We start from the raw sequence: 23,994 nt of genomic DNA on the forward strand, positions 1-23,994 counted from the left end.
CCTGTTACAAATTCTTGCTTCATTTCAGGAAGGGCAGAGACCTCAAACGGAGAGATTTCAGTGTCAGAAATATGACTTAACATTTTATCTAGATCAACCATATCACTAGGTATCAACACCTTCTGTTTGTCGGTTTTTATACTGCCAGCTTTTTCATCCTCAACACCAACTTCTGAAACTTCCTTTTCTGGAATAATTTCAGGCATATAACCTTTTTCTGCTCTTACAGAATGTGTGCTTTCTTCCTCTGTTTTAATAACAGTTTCAACTTCTAACTCAGTAACTTCAGGCTTCTGGATGTCTTCTTCTATTTGAGTAATCTCTGGTGTTTCTTTTTCTGGGATAATTTCTGAAACTTCTGTTGTTTCAGTCTCTAAGATGACTTCTGTCACCTCAGGTTTTTCAATCTTAGTTTCAATAGTTAGTTCTGAAAGATCTGGTTTCTCATTTTCCATAGTGATTGTGGTTATGTCTGGTTTTTCTTCAGTAACGACTTCAGAAGTAACAGTTTCTTCAGACTCAAAAGTTTCTTCAGTTTCCTCTGATTTTTCAACCTTAGTTTCAATTGTGATTTCAGAAACTCCTGGTTTTTCCTTTTCTACAGTGATCTTAGAGATCTCGGGTTTCTCTTCAGTAACGACTTCAGAAGTAACAGTTTCTTCAGACTCAAAAGTTTCTTCAGTTTCCTCTGGTTTTTCAACCTTAGTTTCAATTGTGATTTCAGAAACTCCTGGTTTCTCCTTTTCTACAGTGATCTTAGTGATCTCGGGTTTCTCTTCAGTTGCAACTTCAGTAGTTACAGTTTCTTCAGATTCAAAAGTAACTTCAGTTTCTTCAGGTTTTTCAACCTTAGTTTCAATTGTGATTTCAGAAACTGCTGGTTTCTCCTTTTCTACAGTGATCTTAGGGATCTCGGGTTTCTCTTCAGTAACAACTTCAGTAGTTACAGTTTCTTCAGACTCAAAAGTAACCTCAGTTTCCTCTGGTTTTTCTACCTTAGTTTCAATTGTGATTTCAGAAACTCCTGGTTTCTCCTTTTCTACACTGATCTTAGAGATCTCGGGTTTTTCTTCAGTAAAGACTCCAGTAGTTACAGTTTCTTCTGACTCAAAACTTACTTCAGCTTCCTCGGGTTTTTCTACCTTAGTTTCAATTGTAATTTCAGAAACTCCTGGTTTCTCCTTTTCTACAGTTATCTTGGTGATTTCAGGTTTCTCTTCAGTAACATCTTCAGAAACTATAACTTTGTCACCCTCTATACTAACTTCAGAAACTTCCTTTTCTGGAATAATTTCAGGCATATAACCTTTTTCTGCTCTTACAGAATGTGTGCTTTCTTCCTCCGTTTTTATAACAGTTTCAACTTCTAACTCTGTAACTTCAGGCTTCTGGATGTCTTCTTCTATTTGAGAAATCTCTGGTGTTTCTTTTTCTGGGATAATTTCTGAAACTTCTGTTGTTTCAGTCTCTAAGATGACTACTGTCTCCTCAGGTTTTTCAATCTTAGTTTCAATAGTTAGTTCTGAAACATCTGGTTTCTCTTTTTCCATAGTGATTGTGGTTATGTCTGGTTTTTCTTCAGTAATGACTTCAGAAGTAACAGTTTCTTCAGACTCAAAAGTTTCTTCAGTTTCCTCTGATTTTTCTACCATAGTTTCAATTGTGATTTCAGAAACTCCTGGTTTCTCCTTTTCTACAGTGATCTTAGTGATCTTGGGTTTCTCTTCAGTCGCAACTTCAGTAGTTACAGTTTCTTCAGATTCAAAAGTAACTTTAGTTTCTTCAGGTTTTTCAACCTTAGTTTCAATTGTGATTTCAGAAACTCCTGGTTTCTCCTTTTCTACAGTTATCTTGGTGATTTCAGGTTTCTCTTCAGTTACATCTTCAGAAACTTTAACTTTGTCACCCTCCATACTAACTTCAGAAACTTCCTTTTCTGGAATAATTTCAGGCATATAACCTTTTTCTGCTCTTACAGAATCTGTGCTTTCTTCCTCCGTTTTTATAACAGTTTCAACTTCTAACTCGGTAACTTCAGGTTTCTGGGTGTCTTCTTCTATTTGAGAAATCTCTGGTGATTCTTTTTCTGGGATTATTTCTGAAACTTCTGTTTTTTCAGTCTCTAAGATGACTTCTGTCTCCTCAGGTTTTTCAATCTTAGTTTCAATAGTTAGTTCTGAAACTCCTGGTTTCTCCTTTTCTACAGTGATCTTAGAGATCTCGGGTTTCTCTTCAGTCGCAACTTCAGTAGTTACAGTTTCTTCAGATTCAAAAGTAACTTCAGTTTCTTCAGGTTTTTCAACCTTAGTTTCAATTGTGATTTCAGAAACTCCTGGTTTCTCCTTTTCTACAGTGATCTTAGAGATCTCGGGTTTCTCTTCAGTAACAACTTCAGTAGTAACAGTATCTTCAGACTCAAAAGTAACTTCAGTTTCCTCTGGTTTTTCTACCTTAGTTTCAATTGTGATTTCAGAAACTCCTGGTTTCTCCTTTACTACAGTTATCTTGGTGATTTCAGGTTTCTCTTCAGTAACATCTTCAGAAACTATAACTTTGTCACCCTCCATACTAACTTCAGAAACTTCCTTTTCTGGAATAATTTCAGGCATATAACCTTTTTCTGCTCTTACAGAATCTGTGCTTTCTTCCTCTGTTTTTATAACAGTTTCAACTTCTAACTCGGTAACTTCAGGTTTCTGTGTGTCTTCTTCTATTTGAGAAATCTCTGGTGTTTCTTTTTCTGGGATAATTTCTGAAACTTCTGTTGTTTCAGTCTCTAAGATGACTTCTGTCTCCTCAGGTTTTTCAATCTTAGTTTCAATAGTTAGTTCTGAAACATCTGGTTTCTCTTTTTCCATAGTGATTGTGGTTACGTCTGGTTTTTCTTCAGTCATGATTTCAGTAGCTACGGTTTCTTCAGACTCAAAAGTTACTTCAGCTTCCTCAGGTTTTTCTACCATAGTTTCAATTGTGATTTCAGAAACTCCTGGTTTCTCCTTTTCTACAGTGATCTTAGTGATCTCGGGTTTCTCTTCAGTCGCAACTTCAGTAGTTACAGTTTCTTCAGATTCAAAAGTAACTTCAGTTTCTTCAGGTTTTTCAACCGTAGTTTCAATTCTGATTTCAGAAACTCCTGGTTTCTCCTTTTCTACAGTGATCTTAGAGATCTCAGGTTTCTCTTCAGTAACAACTTCAGTAGTAACAGTTTCTTCAGATTCAAAAGTAACTTCAGTTTCTTCAGGTTTTTCAACCTTAGTTTCAATTGTGATTTCAGAAACTGCTGGTTTCTCCTTTTCTACAGTGATCTTAGAGATCTCGGGTTTCTCTTCAGGAACAACTTCAGTAGTTACAGTTTCTTCAGACTCAAAACTTACTTCAGCTTCTTCAGGTTTTTCAACCTTAGTTTCAATTGTGATTTCAGAAACTCCTGGTTTCTCCTTTTCTACAGTTATCTTGGTGATTTCAGGTTTCTCTTCAGTAACATCTTCAGAAACTATAACTTTGTCACCCTCCATACTAACTTCAGAAAATTCCTTTTCTGGAATAATTTCAGGCATATAACCTTTTTCTGCTCTTACAGAATCTGTGCTTTCTTCCTCCGTTTTTATAACAGTTTCAACTTCTAACTCGGTAACTTCAGGTTTCTGGGTGTCTTCTTCTATTTGAGAAATCTCTGGTGTTTCTTTTTCTGGGATAATTTCTGAAACTTCTGTTGTTTCAGTCTCTAAGATGACTTCTGTCTCCTCAGGTTTTTCAATCTTAGTTTCAATAGTGATTTCAGAAACTCCTGGTTTCTCCTTTTCTACAGTGATCTTAGAGATCTCGGGTTTCTCTTCAGTCGCAACTTCAGTAGTTACAGTTTCTTCAGATTCAAAAGTAACTTCAGTTTCTTCAGGTTTTTCAACCTTAGTTTCAATTGTGATTTCAGAAAATGCTGGTTTCTCCTTTTCTACAGTGATCTTAGAGATCTCGGGTTTCTCTTCAGTAACAACTTCAGTAGTTACAGTTTCTTCAGACTCAAAAGTAACTTCAGTTTCCTCTGGTTTTTCTACCTTAGTTTCAATAGTGATTTCAGAAACTCCTGGTTTCTTTTTTTCTACAGTGATCTTAGAGATCTCGGGTTTCTCTTCAGTCTCAACTTCAGTAGTTACAGTTTCTTCAGATTCAAAAGTAACTTCAGTTTCTTCAGGTTTTTCAACCTTAGTTTCAATTGTGATTTCAGAAAATGCTGGTTTCTCCTTTTCTACAGTGATCTTAGAGATCTCGGGTTTCTCTTCAGTAACAACTTCAGTAGTTACAGTTTCTTCAGACTCAAAAGTAACTTCAGTTTCCTCTGGTTTTTCTACCTTAGTTTCAATTGTGATTTCAGAAACTCCTGGTTTCTCCTTTTCTACAGTTATCTTGGTGATTTCAGGTTTCTCTTCAGTAACATCTTCAGAAACTATAACTTTGTCACCCTCCATATTAACTTCAGAAACTTCCTTTTCTGGAATAATTTCAGGCATATAACCTTTTTCTGCTCTTACAGAATCTGTGCTTTCTTCCTCCGTTTTTATAACAGTTTCAACTTCTAACTCTGTAACTTCAGGTTTCTGGGTGTCTTCTTCTATTTGAGAAATCTCTGGTGTTTCTTTTTCTGGGATAATTTCTGAAACTTCTGTTGTTTCAGTCTCTAAGATGACTACTGTCTCCTCAGGTTTTTCAATCTTAGTTTCAATAGTTAGTTCTGAAACATCTGGTTTCTCTTTTTCCATAGTGATTGTGGTTTTGTCTGGTTTTTCTTCAGTCATGATTTCAGTAGCTACGGTTTCTTCAGACTCAAAAGTTACTTCAGCTTCCTCAGGCTTTTCTACCATAGTTTCAATTGTGATTTCAGAAACTCCTGGTTTCTCCTTTTCTACAGTGATCTTAGTGATCTTGGGTTTCTCTTCAGTCGCAACTTCAGTAGTAACAGTTTCTTCAGATTCAAAAGTAACTTCAGTTTCTTCAGGTTTTTCAACCTCAGTTTCAATTGTGATTTCAGAAACTCCTGGTTTCTCCTTTTCTACAGTGATCTTAGAGATTTCGGGTTTCTCTTCAGTAACTACTTCAGTAGTTACAGTTTCTTCAGATTCAAAAGTAACTTCAGTTTCTTCAGGTTTTTCTACCTTAGTTTCAATTGTGATTTTAGACACTCCTGGTTTCTCCTTTTCTACAGTGATCTTAGAGATCTCGGGTTTCTCTTCAGTAACAACCCCAGTAGGTACAGTTTCTTCAGACTCAAAATTTACTTCATCTTCTTCAGGTTTTTCAACCTTAGTTTCAATTGTGATTTCAGAAACTCCTGGTTTCTCCTTTTCTACAGTTATCTTGGTGATTTCAGGTTTCTCTTCAGTAACATCTTCAGAAACTATAACTTTGTCACCCTCCATACTAACTTCAGAAACTTCCTTTTCCGGAATAATTTCAGGCATATAACCTTTTTCTGCTCTTACAGAATCTGTGCTTTCTTCCTCCGTTTTTAAAACAGTGTCAACTTCTAACTCGGTAACTTCAGGTTTCTGGGTGTCTTCTTCTATTTGAGAAATCTCTGGTGTTTCTTTTTCTGGGATAATTTCTGAAACTTCTGTTGTTTCAGTCTCTAAGATGACTTCTGTCTCCTCAGGTTTTTCAATCTTAGTTTCAATAGTTAGTTCTGAAACATCTGGTTTCTCTTTTTCCATAGTGATTGTGGTTATGTCTGGTTTTTCTTCAGTCATGATTTCAGTAGCTACGGTTTCTTCAGACTCAAAAGTTACTTCAGCTTCCTCAGGTTTTTCTACCATAGTTTCAATTGTGATTTCAGAAACTCCTGGTTTCTCCTTTTCTACAGTGATCTTAGTGATCTCGGGTTTCTCTTCAGTCGCAACTTCAGTAGTTACAGTTTCTTCAGATTCAAAAGTAACTTCAGTTTCTTCAGGTTTTTCAACCGTAGTTTCAATAGTTAGTTCTGAAACATCTGGTTTCTCTTTTTCCATAGTGATTGTGGTTATGTCTGGTTTTTCTTCAGTCATGATTTCAGTAGCTACGGTTTCTTCAGACTCAAAAGTTACTTCAGCTTCCTCAGGTTTTTCTACCATAGTTTCAATTGTGATTTCAGAAACTCCTGGTTTCTCCTTTTCTACAGTGATCTTAGAGATCTCAGGTTTCTCTTCAGTAACAACTTCAGTAGTAACAGTTTCTTCAGATTCAAAAGTAACTTCAGTTTCTTCAGGTTTTTCAACCTTAGTTTCAATTGTGATTTCAGAAACTCCTGGTTTCTCCTTTTCTACAGTGATCTTAGTGATCTTGGGTTTCTCTTCAGTCGCAACTTCAGTATTTACAGTTTCTTCAGATTCAAAAGTAACTTCAGTTTCTTCAGGTTTTTCAACCTTAGTTTCAATTGTGATTTCAGAAACTCCTGGTTTCTCCTTTTCTACAGTGATCTTAGAGATCGCGGGTTTCTCTTCAGTAACAACTTCAGTAGTAAGAGTTTCTTCAGACTCGAAAGTAACTTCAGTTTCCTCTGGTTTTTCTACCTTAGTTTCAATTGTGATTTCAGAAACTCCTGGTTTCTCCTTTTCTACAGTGATCTTAGAGATCTCGGGTTTCTCTTCAGTAAAGACTCCAGTAGTTACAGTTTCTTCTGACTCAAAACTTACTTCAGCTTCCTCGGTTTTTTCTACCTTAGTTTCAATTGTGATTTCAGAAACTCCTGGTTTCTCCTTTTCTACAGTTATCTTGGTGATTTCAGGATTCTCTTCAGTAACATCTTCAGAAACTATATTTTTGTCACCCTCCATACTAACTTCAGAAACTTCTTTTTCTGGAATAATTTCAGGCATATAACCTTTTTCTGCTCTTACAGAATCTGTGCTTTCTTCCTCCGTTTTTAAAACAGTGTCAACTTCTAACTCGGTAACTTCAGGTTTCTGGGTGTCTTCTTCTATTTGAGAAATCTCTGGTGTTTCTTTTTCTGGGATAATTTCTGAAACTTCTGTTGTTTCAGTCTCTAAAATGACTTCTGTCTCCTCAGGTTTTTCAATCTTAGTTTCAATAGTTAGTTCTGAAACATCTGGTTTCTCTCTTTCCATAGTGATTGTGGTTATGTCTTGTTTTTCTTCAGTCATGATTTCAGTAGCTACGGTTTCCTCAGACTCAAAAGTTACTTCAGCTTGCTCAGGTTTTTCTACCATAGTTTCAATTGTGATTTCAGAAACTCCTGGTTTCTCCTTTTCTACATTGATCTTAGAGATCTCGGGTTTCTCTTCAGTAACAACTTCAGTAGTTACGGTTTCTTCAGACTCAAAAGTAACATCAGTTTCCTCTGGTTTTTCTACCTTAGTTTCAATTGTGATTTCAGAAACTCCTGGTTTCTCCTTTTCTACAGTGATCTTAGAGATCTCGGGTTTCTCTTCAGTAAAGACTCCAGTAGTTACAGTTTCTTCTGACTCAAAACTTACTTCAGCTTCCTCGGGTTTTTCTACCTTAGTTTCAATTGTGATTTCAGAAACTCCTGGTTTCTCCTTTTCTACAGTTATCTTGGTGATTTCAGGATTCTCTTCAGTAACATCTTCAGAAACTATAACTTTGTCACCCTCCATACTAACTTCAGAAACTTCCTTTACTGGAATAATTTCAGGCATATAACCTTTTTCTGCTCTTACAGAATCTGTGCTTTCTTCCTCCGTTTTTATAACAGTTTCAACTTCTAACTCGGTAACTTCAGGTTTCTGGGTGTCTTCTTCTATTTGAGAAATCTGTGATGTTTCTTTTTCTGGGATAATTTCTGAAACTTCTGTTGTTTCAGTCTCTAAGATGACTTCTGTCTCCTCAGGTTTTTCAATCTTAGTTTCAATAGTTAGTTCTGAAACATCTGGTTTCTCTTTTTCCATAGTGATTGTGGTTATGTCTGGTTTTTCTTCAGTCATGATTTCAGTAGCTACGGTTTCTTCAGACTCAAAAGTTACTTCAACTTCCTCAGGTTTTTCTACCATAGTTTCAATTGTGATTTCAGAAACTCCTGGTTTCTCCTTTTCTACAGTGATCTTAGAGATCTCGGATTTCTCTTCAGTCGCAACTTCAGTAGTTACAGTTTCTTCAGATTCAAAAGTAACTTCAGTTTCTTCAGGTTTTTCAACCTTAGTTTCAATTGTGATTTCAGAAACTCCTGGTTTCTCCTTTTCTACAGTGATCTTAGAGATCTCGGGTTTCTCTTCAGTCGCAACTTCAGTAGTTACAGTTTCTTCAGATTCAAAAGTAACTTCAGTTTCTTCAGGTTTTTCAATCTTAGTTTCAATTGTGATTTCAGAAACTCCTGCTTTCTCCTTTTCTACAGTGATCATAGAGATCTCGGGTTTCTCTTCAGTAAAGACTTCAGTAGTTACAGTTTCTTCTGACTCAAAAGTAACGTCAGTTTCCTCTGGTTTTTCTACCTTAATTTCAATTGTGATTTCAGAAACTCCTGGTTTCTCCTTTTCTATAGTGATCTTAGTGATCTCGGGTTTCTCTTCAGTTGCAACTTCAGTAGTTACAGTTTCTTCAGATTCAAAAGTAACTTCAGTTTCTTCAGGTTTTTCAACCTTAGTTTCAATTGTGATTTCTGAAACTCCTGGTTTCTCATTTTCTTGAGATATCTTTGTGATTTCTGTTTTTTCTTCAGTTACCATTTCTGAGACTGTAGTTTCTTCTGCTTGAACAGAAACTTCAGCTTCCTCTGATATTTCGTCTTCTGTTTTGCTTGGTTTTTCTTCAGGCTGTTCTCTTGTTTCTTGCTTAATTAGAGTTTTACTAACTCTTTTCCATGTTATTGTTTCTCTTTCAATTATAACTATTTCCTCGGAAGGAGCCATTATCTCAGTGTCCTTCTCAAAAGGTTTTTCTTCTGATAGTTCAACTATAACTTCTTCAGTTTTTTCTGGTCTCTCACGGACATCAAGAGTTTCTTTCTCAGCAACAATGACCTTTTCCTCAGGTCCAACAATATCAACCTCTTCTACAGTTTTAGTTGTAGTTTCTGTAACCTTTGTCACAGTTTTGTTTATTGTTTTGTCAACAGTGATATCTAGTTTTACCTCTTCAACGTCTGGTTTCTTTTCAATTTCTATTGATTCCTTGAATATTTCTTTAGGAGCCTCTTCTTCTGGTTGTATCTCTGTTTCTGTTCTGAATTTTTCTTCAGGAGTCTCTTCAACCTTTTCAATTGGTTTGTCCTCGGGTTGTTCAACAATAACTTCTTCTGTTTCTTCTGGTTTCTCACTGATTTCAAGTGTTTCACTCTCAGTGACTATGACCTCTTCCTCAGGTCCAACAATTTCAACCTCTTCTACAGTTTCAGTTGTAGTTTCTGTAACCTTTGTCACAGTTTCGGTTATTGTTGTATCAACAGTGATATCTAGTTGTACCTCTTCAAAGTCTGGTTTCTTTTCAATTTCTATTGATTCCTTGAATATTTCTTCAGTGGCCTCTTCTTCTGGTTGTAGTTCTGTTTCAGTCCTGAATTTTTCTTCAGGTGTCTCTTCAACCTTTTCGATTGGTTTGTCTACGGGTTGTTCAACAATAACTTCTTCAGTTTCTTCTGGTTTCTCACTGATTTCAAGTGTTTCACTCTCAGTGACATTGACCTCTTCCTCAAGTCCAACAATTTCAACCTCTTCTACAGTTTCAGTTGTAGTTTCTGTAACCTTTGTCACAGTTTCGGTTATTGTTTTATCAACAGTGATATCTAGTTGTACCTCTTCAAAGTCTGGTTTCTTTTCAATTTCTATTGATTCCTGGAATATTTCTTCAGGGGCCTCTACTTCTGGTTGTAGTTCTGTTTCTGTCCTGAATTTTTCTTCAGGTGTCTCTTCAACCTTTTCGATTGGTTTGTCTTCGGGTTGTTCAACAATAACTTCCTCTGTTTCTTCTGGTTTATCACTGATTTCAAGTGTTTCTCTCTCAGTGACTATGTCCTCTTCCTCAGGTCCAAGAATTGGAACCTCTTCTACAGTTTCAGTTGTAGTTTCTGTAACCTTTATCACAGTTTCGGTTATTGTTTTATCAACAGTGATATCTAGTTGTCCCTCTTCAAAGTCTGGTTTCTTTTCAATTTCTTTTGATTCCTTGAATATTTCTTCAGAGGCCTCTTCTTCTTGTTGTAGTTCTGTTTCTGTCCTGAATTTTTCTTCAGGTGTCTCTTCAACTTCTATTGATTCCTTGAATATTTGTTCAGAGGCCTCTTCTGGGTTTAGTTCTATTTCTGTCCTGAATTTTTCTTCATGTGTCTCTTCAACATTCTCCATTATTTTTTCAACTAAAGTTTCTGCATATTGTTGTATCTGTTTCTTACTAACCTTTTCCCTGGTTATTGTCTCTCTAAACATAGTAATGGTCTCTTGAGATGGAGCCATTATTTCAGTTTCCTTTTCATCAGAGGTCTCAAATGTTGGTTTTTCCTCTACTTCCCCTGATACAGATTCTTCTTCTTCAAGAGTATCTATTGCTTCCTCAGGTTTTTCTACCTTAGTTTCAAAAGTGACTTCTGAAACTCCTGGTTTTTCTTTTTCTACAGTAATCTTTGTGATTTCAGGTTTCTCTTCGGTCACGATTTCAGTTATTATAGTTTCTTCAGATTCAAAGGTAACTGCAGTGTTATCAAGTTTCTCGCCTTTAGTTTCAAGGACTATTTCTGATTTTACTAGTTTGTCGGTAGTTAATACCTGTGATATGGATGTTTTATCATGAACAGAAATCTGACTCTGAATCACCTCCTTAAGAGATGTTGTCTGTTCAATCTCAGTGGTATCTGGGATATAAAGGGGAAAACATAAGGAAAAATGTATACAACATGGGCGTGGATAGTAGTCACTGTGGAGGGGGCAATCATACCAACATTCATTTAAATACAGCTGTTCATTACAGACTAATTATTCCTTCCGATATATAAATTATAAAACTTAATATTAGTTTCAAAAATATGGATCACTGTACTTAATGTTTCTCATAAATTTTAAGGGAGATTTATCAGATTGAACCAAACTTGTCATTTAATTTCTATAACTCTGTAAGTTTCACAATATTTATCATGTGGAAATTGTCATTCAAGACAGGAAGCATCTTGTTAGACACAAAGTTATCTCAAACTTACTGTCTTGTCAGAATAGAAAACACTGTACAGTGGGTTATTTAAGCGGGTGTAAAATTTTGTGATTTTCATTGAAATATATACGAAATATTGTGATGGTTATTATTTTGCAGATTCTAAACTTTAAACAATACCTTAGCATGTACACTTTTAAATTGGTGGAATTTATTTTGGTGATCTTGTACTATCCGCGAAAACAAGCGAAAATTAATACCCAGCAAAAATAACCCGCTTTATAGTACATAGAAAACTGGAAACCATGCTTTAATGTTTGCTTTCTTAGTTCTTTTACAAAATTAACTGGTTCACAATGTGGCAGTAAATTTGGAAAATGAAAGTAGGATGACAGTTTGGTTATGGTATACCCTGAGCTATACAGATATTTTCATTTCCCATAATTTTTATTTCAACCACAAAAATCATACTTATTGTTTTATTTTTCCTTATCATATGGATCATAAGTATAGTTAAGAAACAGAATTCAAGTTTGTATGTGTTTTTTTGCATGCAATTGACTAAAGATCTATACCATACTTTATAATAATTCTTAATTCTATACTTAATACTATGTGGAATAAGAAAGAAAAAAATGGAAGACTACCAAACACTTGGAAAGGTTCAATCCATGACACAGGAATAAGGGAAAATAGGTTGAAATGACCATACACATGGTAAATAGGTAAACGGATCTAATATCATACTTCCATAGTTAACAAGAAAAACAAAGTGAAAAATCCTCCTACCTTCATCTGGTTTTTCTTGGAGATCAAACTTGAAATCAGCAGAAATCTCCTCACTTTCTTCAACTGGCTGTTCTGTCTCTTGAGCTGTAGAAAACATGTGATAGTCAATGTTAGAATATTTTAATAAATCTCAAAGGCATGATGAAGACTGATTTGATAAATACTTATATTATCTAATCATTATTGAAGACCTAGCCCCTATCTTGATGTCTGTGTTTATCATTTCATTTTTTTTTTAATATTTTGAATGAACCTGAAAAGTCAGTTCAGTTTTCTTTTGTTTTCAGTAGATCTTTTTAATTTATTTTTTTTACAAGTGACAAAAAGCACGAGGCACTTTTACATATTAGTTATGAAGTTACCCTTATTATATCAACATATACAGAAATTAAAAAAATTGCAAACCTGTAATTTTCAAAGGGTAGAAATTTTGACGTTTATCTATTAATGGAAAACTATATAAATTTAAAATAACCAAATAAAATTAATATCTTATTCTTACTAAATGCAAGTACAGTAATGGTTATTTCACTGTAATAAATTTGACACTAGTTTGCATGAAATAATTTGCAACATCAATAGTTTACTTTAATATAAAAAAAATCATGCAAAACTCATGCACATTTCAAAAACTGGCTCAATCAAATTTAAATTTTTAATTTTCAAATATTTTAAGCAGCCATTCAAAAATTTTAGAATTAAGTCAGAAATAGAATTTTTCAGCTTAAAGACAGAATTTCAAGATTGAAATAAGAGTTCGTGCATTTTCAAAGTAATCAATTGTGTTATGCATAAACACCTTACCTTAGATTCAAAACACAATACATTCCGTTAGTTTAATTAACTTTTATTTTGAGAACATTGGAGGGGAAACACACAAATTGCAACCATGTAAATCTAGCATGAAAAGCTTTTCTTCATGCATGACTGAGAGGGTGTGGATAAAAGAGAGACTTAATGATATCATTTTTTTTCTTCTTTCTTTATTTATGATCAAGACCTATCCGCTCCCTCAATTAAATTATTTCACAATGCAAAAGCGTGAAAATTTAGTCATGCTGCCTGCAACTCAGCACCTAATGTATTAATTGTAGCGGCAGACCAAATACCTTCTTTTGTGATAGTCGCTGCCTCTTTTTGTTCTTCAATAGTTACATCAATTTCTTGTAACTCAGTTTTTGGTTTGCTTATTTCAACTGCAGTCTCTTTCGAAGGGAGTTTGTCAATTTCAGTAGATATTTCAGTAAGAGAACCAGTAGTTGAGATTTCTGGGAATTGGTCATCATCTGCAATGATAACTTCTGTTTCTTCAATATGAGGTTTCTCCTCAGTTAAAACTTCTTCAACTATTTGTTCCTCTTCTGGGATGATTTCAACTTTCTCTTCAACAACAAATTCAAGTTCAATTTCAGGTTTTTCTTCTTCTGTAGGCTTTCCACCAAGAAAAATGGCAATCTCTTCATTGTCATGGTCTTTCTCAATGAAAAGCTTTTCCATCTCAGGTTTTTCATCAACAAAAATGTCTAGTTTTTCCATTTCTGGTTTTTTGTCCACATGAATTTCTAGAGTATCCATTCCTATTTTCTTGGGAACAACAATTTCTACCTGTTCAGAAATTTGTAGTCTTTCCTCAGGTATAATGTCACTGATTTCAATTGTCTCAGACACTGAGATTGTTTCTTCTGATGATTTATCTTCCTTAGTTTCAATAGATATTTCAGTTACAGTTGGTATTTTAGTATCAATTGTGATGTCAGAGATTTCTGGTTTTTCTTGTGGAATATCTTCACTGACATCAATTGTCTCTGACACTGAGATTGTTTTTTCTTCTGTTGATTTCTCTTCTTTTGTACCAACAGTTATTTCAGTTACAGTTGGTTTTTCAGTATCAATTGTGATTTCAGTGATTTCTGGGTTTTCCTCAGGAATAACTTCACTGACTTCAATTGTCTCAGACACAGAGGTTGTTTCTTCTTCTGTTGATATCTCTTCTTTTGTTTCAACAGTTATTTTAGTTACAGTTGGTTTTTCCGTATCAATTGTGATTTCAGTGATTTCTGGTTTTTCCTCAGGAATAACTTCACTAACCTCAATTGTTTCAGACACTGAGGTTGTTACATCTTCTTTTGATTTCTCTTCTTTTGTTTCAACAGTTATTTTAGTTACAGTTGGTTTTTCCGTATCAATTGTGATTTCAGTGATTTCTGGTTTTTCCTCAAGGATATCTTCACTAACCTCAATTGTCTCAGATACTGAGGTTGTTACTTCTTCTGTTGATTTCTCTTCTTTTGTATCAACAGTTATCACAGCTGCAGTTGGTTTTTCTGTGTCGATTGTAATTTCAGAGATTTCTGGTTTTTCTTCAGGAATAACTTCACTGACCTCAACTGTCTCAGTCACTAAAGTTGTTTCTTCTTCTGTTGATATCTCTTCTTTTGTTTCAACAGTTATTTCAGTTACAGTTGGTTTTTCAGTATCAATTGTGATTTCAGTGATTTCTGATTTTTCCTCAGGGATAACTTCACTAACCTCGATTGTCTCAGACACTGAGGTTGTTTCTTCTTCTGTTGGTTTCTCTTCTTTTGTATCAACAGTTATTTCAGTTACAGTTGGTTTTTCAGTATCAATTGTGATTTCAGAAATTTCTGGTTTCTCCTCAGGAATAACTTCACTAACCTCGATTGTCTCAGATACTAAGGTTGTTTCTTCTTCTGTTGATTTCTCTTCTTTTGTATCAACAGTTATTTCAGTAACTGTAGGTTTTTCAGTATCAATTGTGATTTCAGTGATTTCTGGTTTTTCCTCAGGAATAACTTCACTAACCTCAATTGTTTCAGACACTGAGGTTGTTACATCTTCTTTTGATTTCTCTTCTTTTGTTTCAACAGTTATTTTAGTTACAGTTGGTTTTTCCGTATCAATTGTGATTTCAGTGATTTCTGGTTTTTCCTCAAGGATATCTTCACTAACCTCAATTGTCTCAGATACTGAGGTTGTTACTTCTTCTGTTGATTTCTCTTCTTTTGTATCAACAGTTATCACAGCTGCAGTTGGTTTTTCTGTGTCGATTGTAATTTCAGAGATTTCTGGTTTTTCTTCAGGAATAACTTCACTGACCTCAACTGTCTCAGTCACTAAAGTTGTTTCTTCTTCTGTTGATATCTCTTCTTTTGTTTCAACAGTTATTTCAGTTACAGTTGGTTTTTCAGTATCAATTGTGATTTCAGTGATTTCTGATTTTTCCTCAGGGATAACTTCACTAACCTCGATTGTCTCAGACACTGTGGTTGTTTCTTCTTCTGTTGATTTCTCTTCTTTTGTATCAACAGTTATTTCAGTTACAGTTGGTTTTTCAGTATCAATTGTGATTTCAGTGATTTCTGGTTTTTCCTCAGGAATAACTTCACTAACCTCGATTGTCTCAGACACTGAGGTTGTTTCTTCTTCTGTTGATTTCTCTTCTTTTGTATCAACAGTTATTTCAGTTACAGTTGGTTTTTCAGTATCAATTGTGATTTCAGAAATTTCTGGTTTCTCCTCAGGAATAACTTCACTAACCTCGATTGTCTCAGATACTGAGGTTGTTTCTTCTTCTGTTGATTTCTCTTCTTTTGTATCAACAGTTATTTCAGTAACTGTAGGTTTTTCAGTATCAATTGTGATTTCAGTAATTTCTGGTTTTTCTTCAGGGATAACTTCACTAACCTCGATTGTCTCAGATACTGAGGTTGTTTCTTCTTCTGTTGATTTCTCTTCTTTTGTACCAACAGTTATTTCAGTTACAGTTGGTTTTTCAGTATCAATTGTGATTTCAGAAATTTCTGGTTTCTCCTCAGGAATAACTTCACTAACCTCGATTGTCTCAGATACTAAGGTTGTTTCTTCTTCTGTTGATTTCTCTTCTTTTGTATCAACAGTTATTTCAGTAACTGTAGGTTTTTCAGTATCAATTGTGATTTCAGTAATTTCTGGTTTTTCTTCAGGGATAACTTCACTAACCTCGATTGTCTCAGATACTGAGGTTGTTTCTTCTTCTGTTGATTTCTCTTCTTTTGTATCAACAGTTATTTCAGTGACCGTAGGTTTTTCAGTATCAATTGTGATTTCAGTGATTTCTGTTTTTTCCTCAGGAATAACTTCACTGACCTCAATTGTTTCAGACACTGAGATTGTTTTTTCTTCTGTTGATTTCTCTTCTTTTGTTTCAACAGTTATTTCAGTTACAGTTGGTTTTTCAGTATCAATTGTGATTTCAGAAATTCCTGGTTTCTCCTCAGGAATAACTTCACTAACCTCGATTGTCTCAGATACTGAGGTTATTTCTTCTTCTGTTGATTTCTCTTCTTTTGTAACTGTAGGTTTTTCAGTATCAATTATGATTTCAGTAATTTCTGGTTTTTCTTCAGGGATAACCTCACTAACCTCGATTGTCTCAGATACTGAGGTTCTTTCTTCTTCTGTTGATTTCTCTTCTTTTGTATCAACAGTTATTTCAGTGACCGTAGGTTTTTCAGTATCAATTGTGATTTCAGTGATTTCTGGTTTTTCTTCAGGGATAACTTCACTAACCTCGATTGTCTCAGATACTGAGGTTGTTTCTTCTTCTGTTGATTTCTCTTCTTTTGTATCAACAGTTATTTCAGTAACTGTAGGTTTTTCAGTATCAATTGTGGTTTCAGTAATTTCTGGTTTTTCTTTAGGGATAACTTCACTGACCTCAATTGTTTCAGTCACTGAAGTTGTTTCTTCTTCTTTTGTTATCTCTCCTTTTGTTTCAACAGTTATTTCAGTAACAGTTGGTTTTTCTGTGTCGATTGTGATTTCTGTGATTTCTGGTTTTTCTTCAGGGATATCTTCACTGACCTCAATTGTCTCAGATACTGAGGTTGTTTCTTCTTCTGTTGATTTCTCTTCTTTTGTATCAACAGTTATTTCAGTAACTGTAGGTTTTTCCGTATCAATTGTGATTTCAGTGATTTCTGGTTTTTCCTCAGGAATAACTTCACTGACCTCAATTGTCTCAGATACTGAGGTTGTTTCTTCTTCTGTTGATTTCTCTTCTTTTGTATCAACAGTTATTTCAGTAACTGTAGGTTTTTCAGTATCAATTGTGGTTTCAGTAATTTCTGGTTTTTCTTCAGGGATAACTTCACTAACCTCGATTGTCTCAGATACTGAGGTTGTTTCTTCTTCTGTTGATTTCTCTTCTTTTGTATCAACAGTTATTTCAGTAACTATAGGTTTTTCAGTATCAATTGTGATTTCAGTAATTTCTGGTTTTTCTTCAGGGATAACTTCACTAACCTCGATTGTCTCAGATACTGAGGTTGTTTCTTCTTCTGTTGATTTCTCTTCTTTTGTATCAACAGTTATTTCAGTGACCGTAGGTTTTTCAGTATCAATTGTGATTTCAGTAATTTCTGGTTTATCTTCAGGAATATCTTCACTGACCTCAATTGTCTCAGACACTGATGTTGTTTCTTTTTCTGTTGATTTCTCTTCTTTTGTATCAACATTTATTTCAGTAACTGTAGGTTTTTCAGTGTCAATTTGGATTTCAGAAATTTCTGACTTTTCTTTAGAAACAGTTTCTACACTGTCAACGTTTTCAACCGCTTCTGTCTCTTCAAGAAGATCAAAAGTTGAAAGATCAACATCTTCTTTCTCTATGATGACACCTTTAGCATCTTCCACATCAAGAACGACATACTCTTCTTCAGGAAGTTCCTCTTCTGGAAACTCAACAACATAATCTTTCACAATTGTTTCCTCTTTTTCTTCTGCAACTTCTTCTGCTTCCTCTAATTCCTCGACTTCCTCCTCTGAGAAGAAGTCATCCTCAGGAGCTTCCATTACAAAACCTTCAACATCCGGGCCTTCAGATTCAAGTTCATCATCTGTAATATCAACAATGTCAGAAACGGATCCTTGAATATCTTCTTCATCCTCAATGTTATATTCAGGCTTCATGTCTTCGTTAACTGTTGCAACTTCTTCTATATCAACAAAAACAGCTGCTTCTTCAAATTCAAGTTCATCTTCTTCAGTGATATCAAGTTTTACCTCGTCAATGTCTGGTTTCATTTTAATTTCAACTGATTCCTTGGGCTTTTCTTCAGATGTTTCCTCAACTTTCTCAATTAGTTTTTCTTTTTCTTGTTCAACAATTGCTTCTTTTGGTTTCTCAGTGATTTCAAGTGTTTCACTGTCAGTGACAGTCAACTCACTCTCAGGTTTAACAAGTTCATCTTGTTTTATCTCAGTTTTACTCACTCTTTTCTTTGTTATTGTTTCTCTTTCCATTCTAATTATCTCTTCAGAAGGAGCCATTATTTCAGTTTCCTCCTCAAATGGTTTTTCTTCTGGTTGATCAAACATAACATCTTCTGTTTCTTCTGGTTTCTCACTGATTTCAAGTGTTTCACTCTCAGTGACAATGACTTCTTCCTCAGGTCCAACAATTTCAACCTCTTCTTCAGTTTCAGTTGTAGTTTCTGTAACCTTTGTCACAGTTTCGGTTATTGTTTTATCAACAGTGATATCTAGTTGTACCTCTTCAAAGTCTGGTTTCTTTTCAATTTCTATTGATTCCTTGAATATTTCTTCAGAGGCCTCTTCTTCTGGTTTTACTTCTATTTCTGTCCTGAAACTTTCTTCAGGTGTCTCTTCAACCTTTTCGATTGGTTTGTCTTCGGGTTGTTCAACAATAACTTCCTCTGTTTCTTCTGGTTTCTCACTGATTTCAAGTGTTTCTCTCTCAGTGACAATAACCTCTTCCTCAGGTCCAACAATTTCAACCTCTTCTACAGTTTCAGTTGTACTTTCTGTAACCTTTGTCACAGTTTCAGTTATTGTTTTATCAACAGTGATATCTAGTTGTACCTCTTCAAAGTCTGGTTTCTTTTCAATTTCTATTGATTCCTTGAATATTTCTTCAGAGTCCTCTTCTTCTGGTTTTAGTTCTATTTCTGTCCTGAAATTTTCTTCAGGTGTCTCTTCAACCTTTTCGATTGGTTTGTCTTCGGGTTGTTCAACAATAACTTCCTCTGTTTCTTCTGGTTTTTCACTGATTTCAAGGGTTTCTCTCTCAGTGACAATAACCTCTTCCTCAGGTCCAACAATTTCAACCTCTTCTACAGTTTCAGTTGTAGTTTCTGTAACCTTTGTCACAGTTTCGGTTATTGTTTTATCAACAGTGATATCTAGTTGTACCTCTTCAAAGTCTGGTTTCTTTTCAATTTCTATTGATTCCTTGAATATTTCTTCAGAGGCCTCTTCTTCTGGTTTTAGTTCTATTTCTGTCCTGAAACTTTCTTCAGGTGTCTCTTCAACCTTTTCGATTGGTTTGTCTTCGGGTTGTTCAACAATAACTTCCTCTGTTTCTTCTGGTTTCTCACTGATTTCAAGTGTTTCTCTCTCAGTGACAATAACCTCTTCCTCAGGTCCAACAATTTCAACCTCTTCTACAGTTTCAGTTGTAGTTTCTGTAACCTTTGTCACAGTTTCGGTTATTGTTTTATCAACAGTGATATCTAGTTGTACCTCTTCAAAGTCTGGTTTCTTTTCAATTTCTATTGATTCCTTGAATATTTCTTCAGAGGCCTCTTCTTCTGGTTTTAGTTCTATGTCTGTCCTGAATTTTTCTTCAGGTGTCTCTTCAACCTTTTCAATTGGTTTGTCTTCGGGTTGTTCAACAATAACTTCCTCTGTTTCTTCTGGTTTTTCACTGATTTCAAGGGTTTCTCTCTCAGTGACAATAACCTCTTCCTCAGGTCCAACAATTTCAACCTCTTCTACAGTTTCAGTTGTAGTTTCTGTAACCTTTGTCACAGTTTCGGTTATTGTTTTATCAACAGTGATATCTAGTTGTACCTCTTCAAAGTCTGGTTTCTTTTCAATTTCTATTGATTCCTTGAATATTTCTTCAGAGGCCTCTTCTTCTGGTTTTAGTTCTATTTCTGTCCTGAAACTTTCTTCAGGTGTCTCTTCAACCTTTTCGATTGGTTTGTCTTCGGGTTGTTCAACAATAACTTCCTCTGTTTCTTCTGGTTTCTCACTGATTTCAAGTGTTTCTCTCTCAGTGACAATAACCTCTTCCTCAGGTCCAACAATTTCAACCTCTTCTACAGTTTCAGTTGTAGTTTCTGTAACCTTTGTCACAGTTTCGGTTATTGTTTTATCAACAGTGATATCTAGTTGTACCTCTTCAAAGTCTGGTTTCTTTTCAATTTCTATTGATTCCTTGAATATTTCTTCAGAGGCCTCTTCTTCTGGTTTTACTTCTATTTCTGTCCTGAAACTTTCTTCAGGTGTCTCTTCAACCTTTTCGATTGGTTTGTCTTCGGGTTGTTCAACAATAACTTCCTCTGTTTCTTCTGGTTTCTCACTGATTTCAAGTGTTTCTCTCTCAGTGACAATAACCTCTTCCTCAGGTCCAACAATTTCAACCTCTTCTACAGTTTCAGTTGTACTTTCTGTAACCTTTGTCACAGTTTCAGTTATTGTTTTATCAACAGTGATATCTAGTTGTACCTCTTCAAAGTCTGGTTTCTTTTCAATTTCTATTGATTCCTTGAATATTTCTTCAGAGGCCTCTTCTTCTGGTTTTAGTTCTATTTCTGTCCTGAAACTTTCTTCAGGTGTCTCTTCAACCTTTTCGATTGGTTTGTCTTCGGGTTGTTCAACAATAACTTCCTCTGTTTCTTCTGGTTTCTCACTGATTTCAAGTGTTTCTCTCTCAGTGACAATAACCTCTTCCTCAGGTCCAACAATTTCAACCTCTTCTACAGTTTCAGTTGTAGTTTCTGTAACCTTTGTCACAGTTTCGGTTATTGTTTTATCAACAGTGATATCTAGTTGTACCTCTTCAAAGTCTGGTTTCTTTTCAATTTCTATTGATTCCTTGAATATTTCTTCAGAGGCCTCTTCTTCTGGTTTTAGTTCTATGTCTGTCCTGAATTTTTCTTCAGGTGTCTCTTCAACCTTTTCGATTGGTTTGTCTTCGGGTTGTTCAACAATAACTTCCTCTGTTTCTTCTGGTTTTTCACTGATTTCAAGGGTTTCTCTCTCAGTGACAATAACCTCTTCCTCAGGTCCAACAATTTCAACCTCTTCTACAGTTTCAGTTGTAGTTTCTGTAACCTTTGTCACAGTTTCGGTTATTGTTTTATCAACAGTGATATCTAGTTGTACCTCTTCAAAGTCTGGTTTCTTTTCAATTTCTATTGATTCCTTGAATATTTCTTCAGAGGCCTCTTCTTCTGGTTTTAGTTCTATTTCTGTCCTGAAACTTTCTTCAGGTGTCTCTTCAACCTTTTCGATTGGTTTGTCTTCGGGTTGTTCAACAATAACTTCCTCTGTTTCTTCTGGTTTCTCACTGATTTCAAGTGTTTCTCTCTCAGTGACAATAACCTCTTCCTCAGGTCCAACAATTTCAACCTCTTCTACAGTTTCAGTTGTAGTTTCTGTTACCTTTGTCACAGTTTCGGTTATTGTTTTATCAACAGTGATATCTAGTTGTACCTCTTCAAAGTCTGGTTTCTTTTCAATTTCTATTGATTCCTTGAATATTTCTTCAGAGGCCTCTTCTTCTGGTTTTAGTTCTATTTCTGTCCTGAATTTTTCTTCAGGTGTCTCTTCAACCTTTTCGATTGGTTTGTCTTCGGGTTGTTCAACAATAACTTCCTCTGTTTCTTCTGGTTTTTCACTGATTTGAAGGGTTTCTCTCTCAGTGACAATAACCTCTTCCTCAGGTCCAACAATTTCAACCTCTTCTACAGTTTCAGTTGTAGTTTCTGTAACCTTTGTCACAGTTTCGGTTATTGTTTTATCAACAGTGATATCTAGTTGTACCTCTTCAAAATCTGGTTTCTTTTCAATTTCTATTGATTCCTTGAATATTTCTTCAGAGGCCTCTTCTTCTGGTTTTACTTCTATTTCTGTCCTGAAACTTTCTTCAGGTGTCTCTTCAACCTTTTCGATTGGTTTGTCTTCGGGTTGTTCAACAATAACTTCCTCTGTTTCTTCTGGTTTCTCACTGATTTCAAGTGTTTCTCTCTCAGTGACAATAACCTCTTCCTCAGGTCCAACAATTTCAACCTCTTCTACAGTTTCAGTTGTACTTTTTGTAACCTTTGTCACAGTTTCAGTTATTGTTTTATCAACAGTGATATCTAGTTGTACCTCTTCAAAGTCTGGTTTCTTTTCAATTTCTATTGATTCCTTGAATATTTCTTCAGAGTCCTCTTCTTCTGGTTTTAGTTCTATTTCTGTCCTGAAATTTTCTTCAGGTGTCTCTTCAACCTTTTCGATTGGTTTGTCTTCGGGTTGTTCAACAATAACTTCCTCTGTTTCTTCTGGTTTTTCACTGATTTCAAGGGTTTCTCTCTCAGTGACAATAACCTCTTCCTCAGGTCCAACAATTTCAACCTCTTCTACAGTTTCAGTTGTAGTTTCTGTAACCTTTGTCACAGTTTCGGTTATTGTTTTATCAACAGTGATATCTAGTTGTACCTCTTCAAAGTCTGGTTTCTTTTCAATTTCTATTGATTCCTTGAATATTTCTTCAGAGGCCTCTTCTTCTGGTTTTAGTTCTATTTCTGTCCTGAAACTTTCTTCAGGTGTCTCTTCAACCTTTTCGATTGGTTTGTCTTCGGGTTGTTCAACAATAACTTCCTCTGTTTCTTCTGGTTTCTCACTGATTTCAAGTGTTTCTCTCTCAGTGACAATAACCTCTTCCTCAGGTCCAACAATTTCAACCTCTTCTACAGTTTCAGTTGTACTTTCTGTAACCTTTGTCACAGTTTCGGTTATTGTTTTATCAACAGTGATATCTAGTTGTACCTCTTCAAAGTCTGGTTTCTTTTCAATTTCTATTGATTCCTTGAATATTTCTTCAGAGGCCTCTTCTTCTGGTTTTAGTTCTATGTCTGTCCTGAATTTTTCTTCAGGTGTCTCTTCAACCTTTTCGATTGGTTTGTCTTCGGGTTGTTCAACAATAACTTCCTCTGTTTCTTCTGGTTTTTCACTGATTTCAAGGGTTTCTCTCTCAGTGACAATAACCTCTTCCTCAGGTCCAACAATTTCAACCTCTTCTACAGTTTCAGTTGTAGTTTCTGTAACCTTTGTCACAGTTTCGGTTATTGTTTTATCAACAGTGATATCTAGTTGTACCTCTTCAAAGTCTGGTTTCTTTTCAATTTCTATTGATTCCTTGAATATTTCTTCAGAGGCCTCTTCTTCTGGTTTTAGTTCTATTTCTGTCCTGAAACTTTCTTCAGGTGTCTCTTCAACCTTTTCGATTGGTTTGTCTTCGGGTTGTTCAACAATAACTTCCTCTGTTTCTTCTGGTTTCTCACTGATTTCAAGTGTTTCTCTCTCAGTGACAATAACCTCTTCCTCAGGTCCAACAATTTCAACCTCTTCTACAGTTTCAGTTGTAGTTTCTGTTACCTTTGTCACAGTTTCGGTTATTGTTTTATCAACAGTGATATCTAGTTGTACCTCTTCAAAGTCTGGTTTCTTTTCAATTTCTATTGATTCCTTGAATATTTCTTCAGAGGCCTCTTCTTCTGGTTTTAGTTCTATTTCTGTCCTGAATTTTTCTTCAGGTGTCTCTTCAACCTTTTCGATTGGTTTGTCTTCGGGTTGTTCAACAATAACTTCCTCTGTTTCTTCTGGTTTTTCACTGATTTGAAGGGTTTCTCTCTCAGTGACAATAACCTCTTCCTCAGGTCCAACAATTTCAACCTCTTCTACAGTTTCAGTTGTAGTTTCTGTAACCTTTGTCACAGTTTCGGTTATTGTTTTATCAACAGTGATATCTAGTTGTACCTCTTCAAAATCTGGTTTCTTTTCAATTTCTATTGATTCCTTGAATATTTCTTCAGAGGCCTCTTCTTCTGGTTTTAGTTCTATTTCTGTCCTGAATTTTTCTTCAGGTGTCTCTTCAACCTTTTCGATTGGTTTGTCTTCGGGTTGTTCAACAATAACTTCCTCTGTTTCTTCTGGTTTCTCTCTGATTTCAAGTGTTTCTCTCTCAGTGACAATAACCTCTTCCTCAGGTCCAACAATTTCAACCTCTTCTACAGTTTCAGTTGTAGTTTCTGTAACCTTTGTCACAGTTTCGGT

General features: G+C 35.2%; 1 protein-coding gene across 1 annotated transcript in view; it reads right to left on the minus strand.

Annotated features, from left to right (window-relative positions):
• The window catches only part of LOC134694149 (titin-like), a 210,078-nt gene that overhangs the window by 118,598 nt on the left and 67,486 nt on the right, over positions 1-23,994 (minus strand). The window contains exon 51 of the mRNA XM_063555147.1: positions 11,866-11,949. Coding sequence (XP_063411217.1) covers positions 11,866-11,949 — 84 coding nt within the window. The remainder of the gene's footprint in view (positions 1-11,865; positions 11,950-23,994) is intronic.

This window comes from Mytilus trossulus, chromosome 13, assembly GCF_036588685.1.
Source record: "Mytilus trossulus isolate FHL-02 chromosome 13, PNRI_Mtr1.1.1.hap1, whole genome shotgun sequence".
Lineage (NCBI taxonomy): Eukaryota > Metazoa > Mollusca > Bivalvia > Mytilida > Mytilidae > Mytilus > Mytilus trossulus.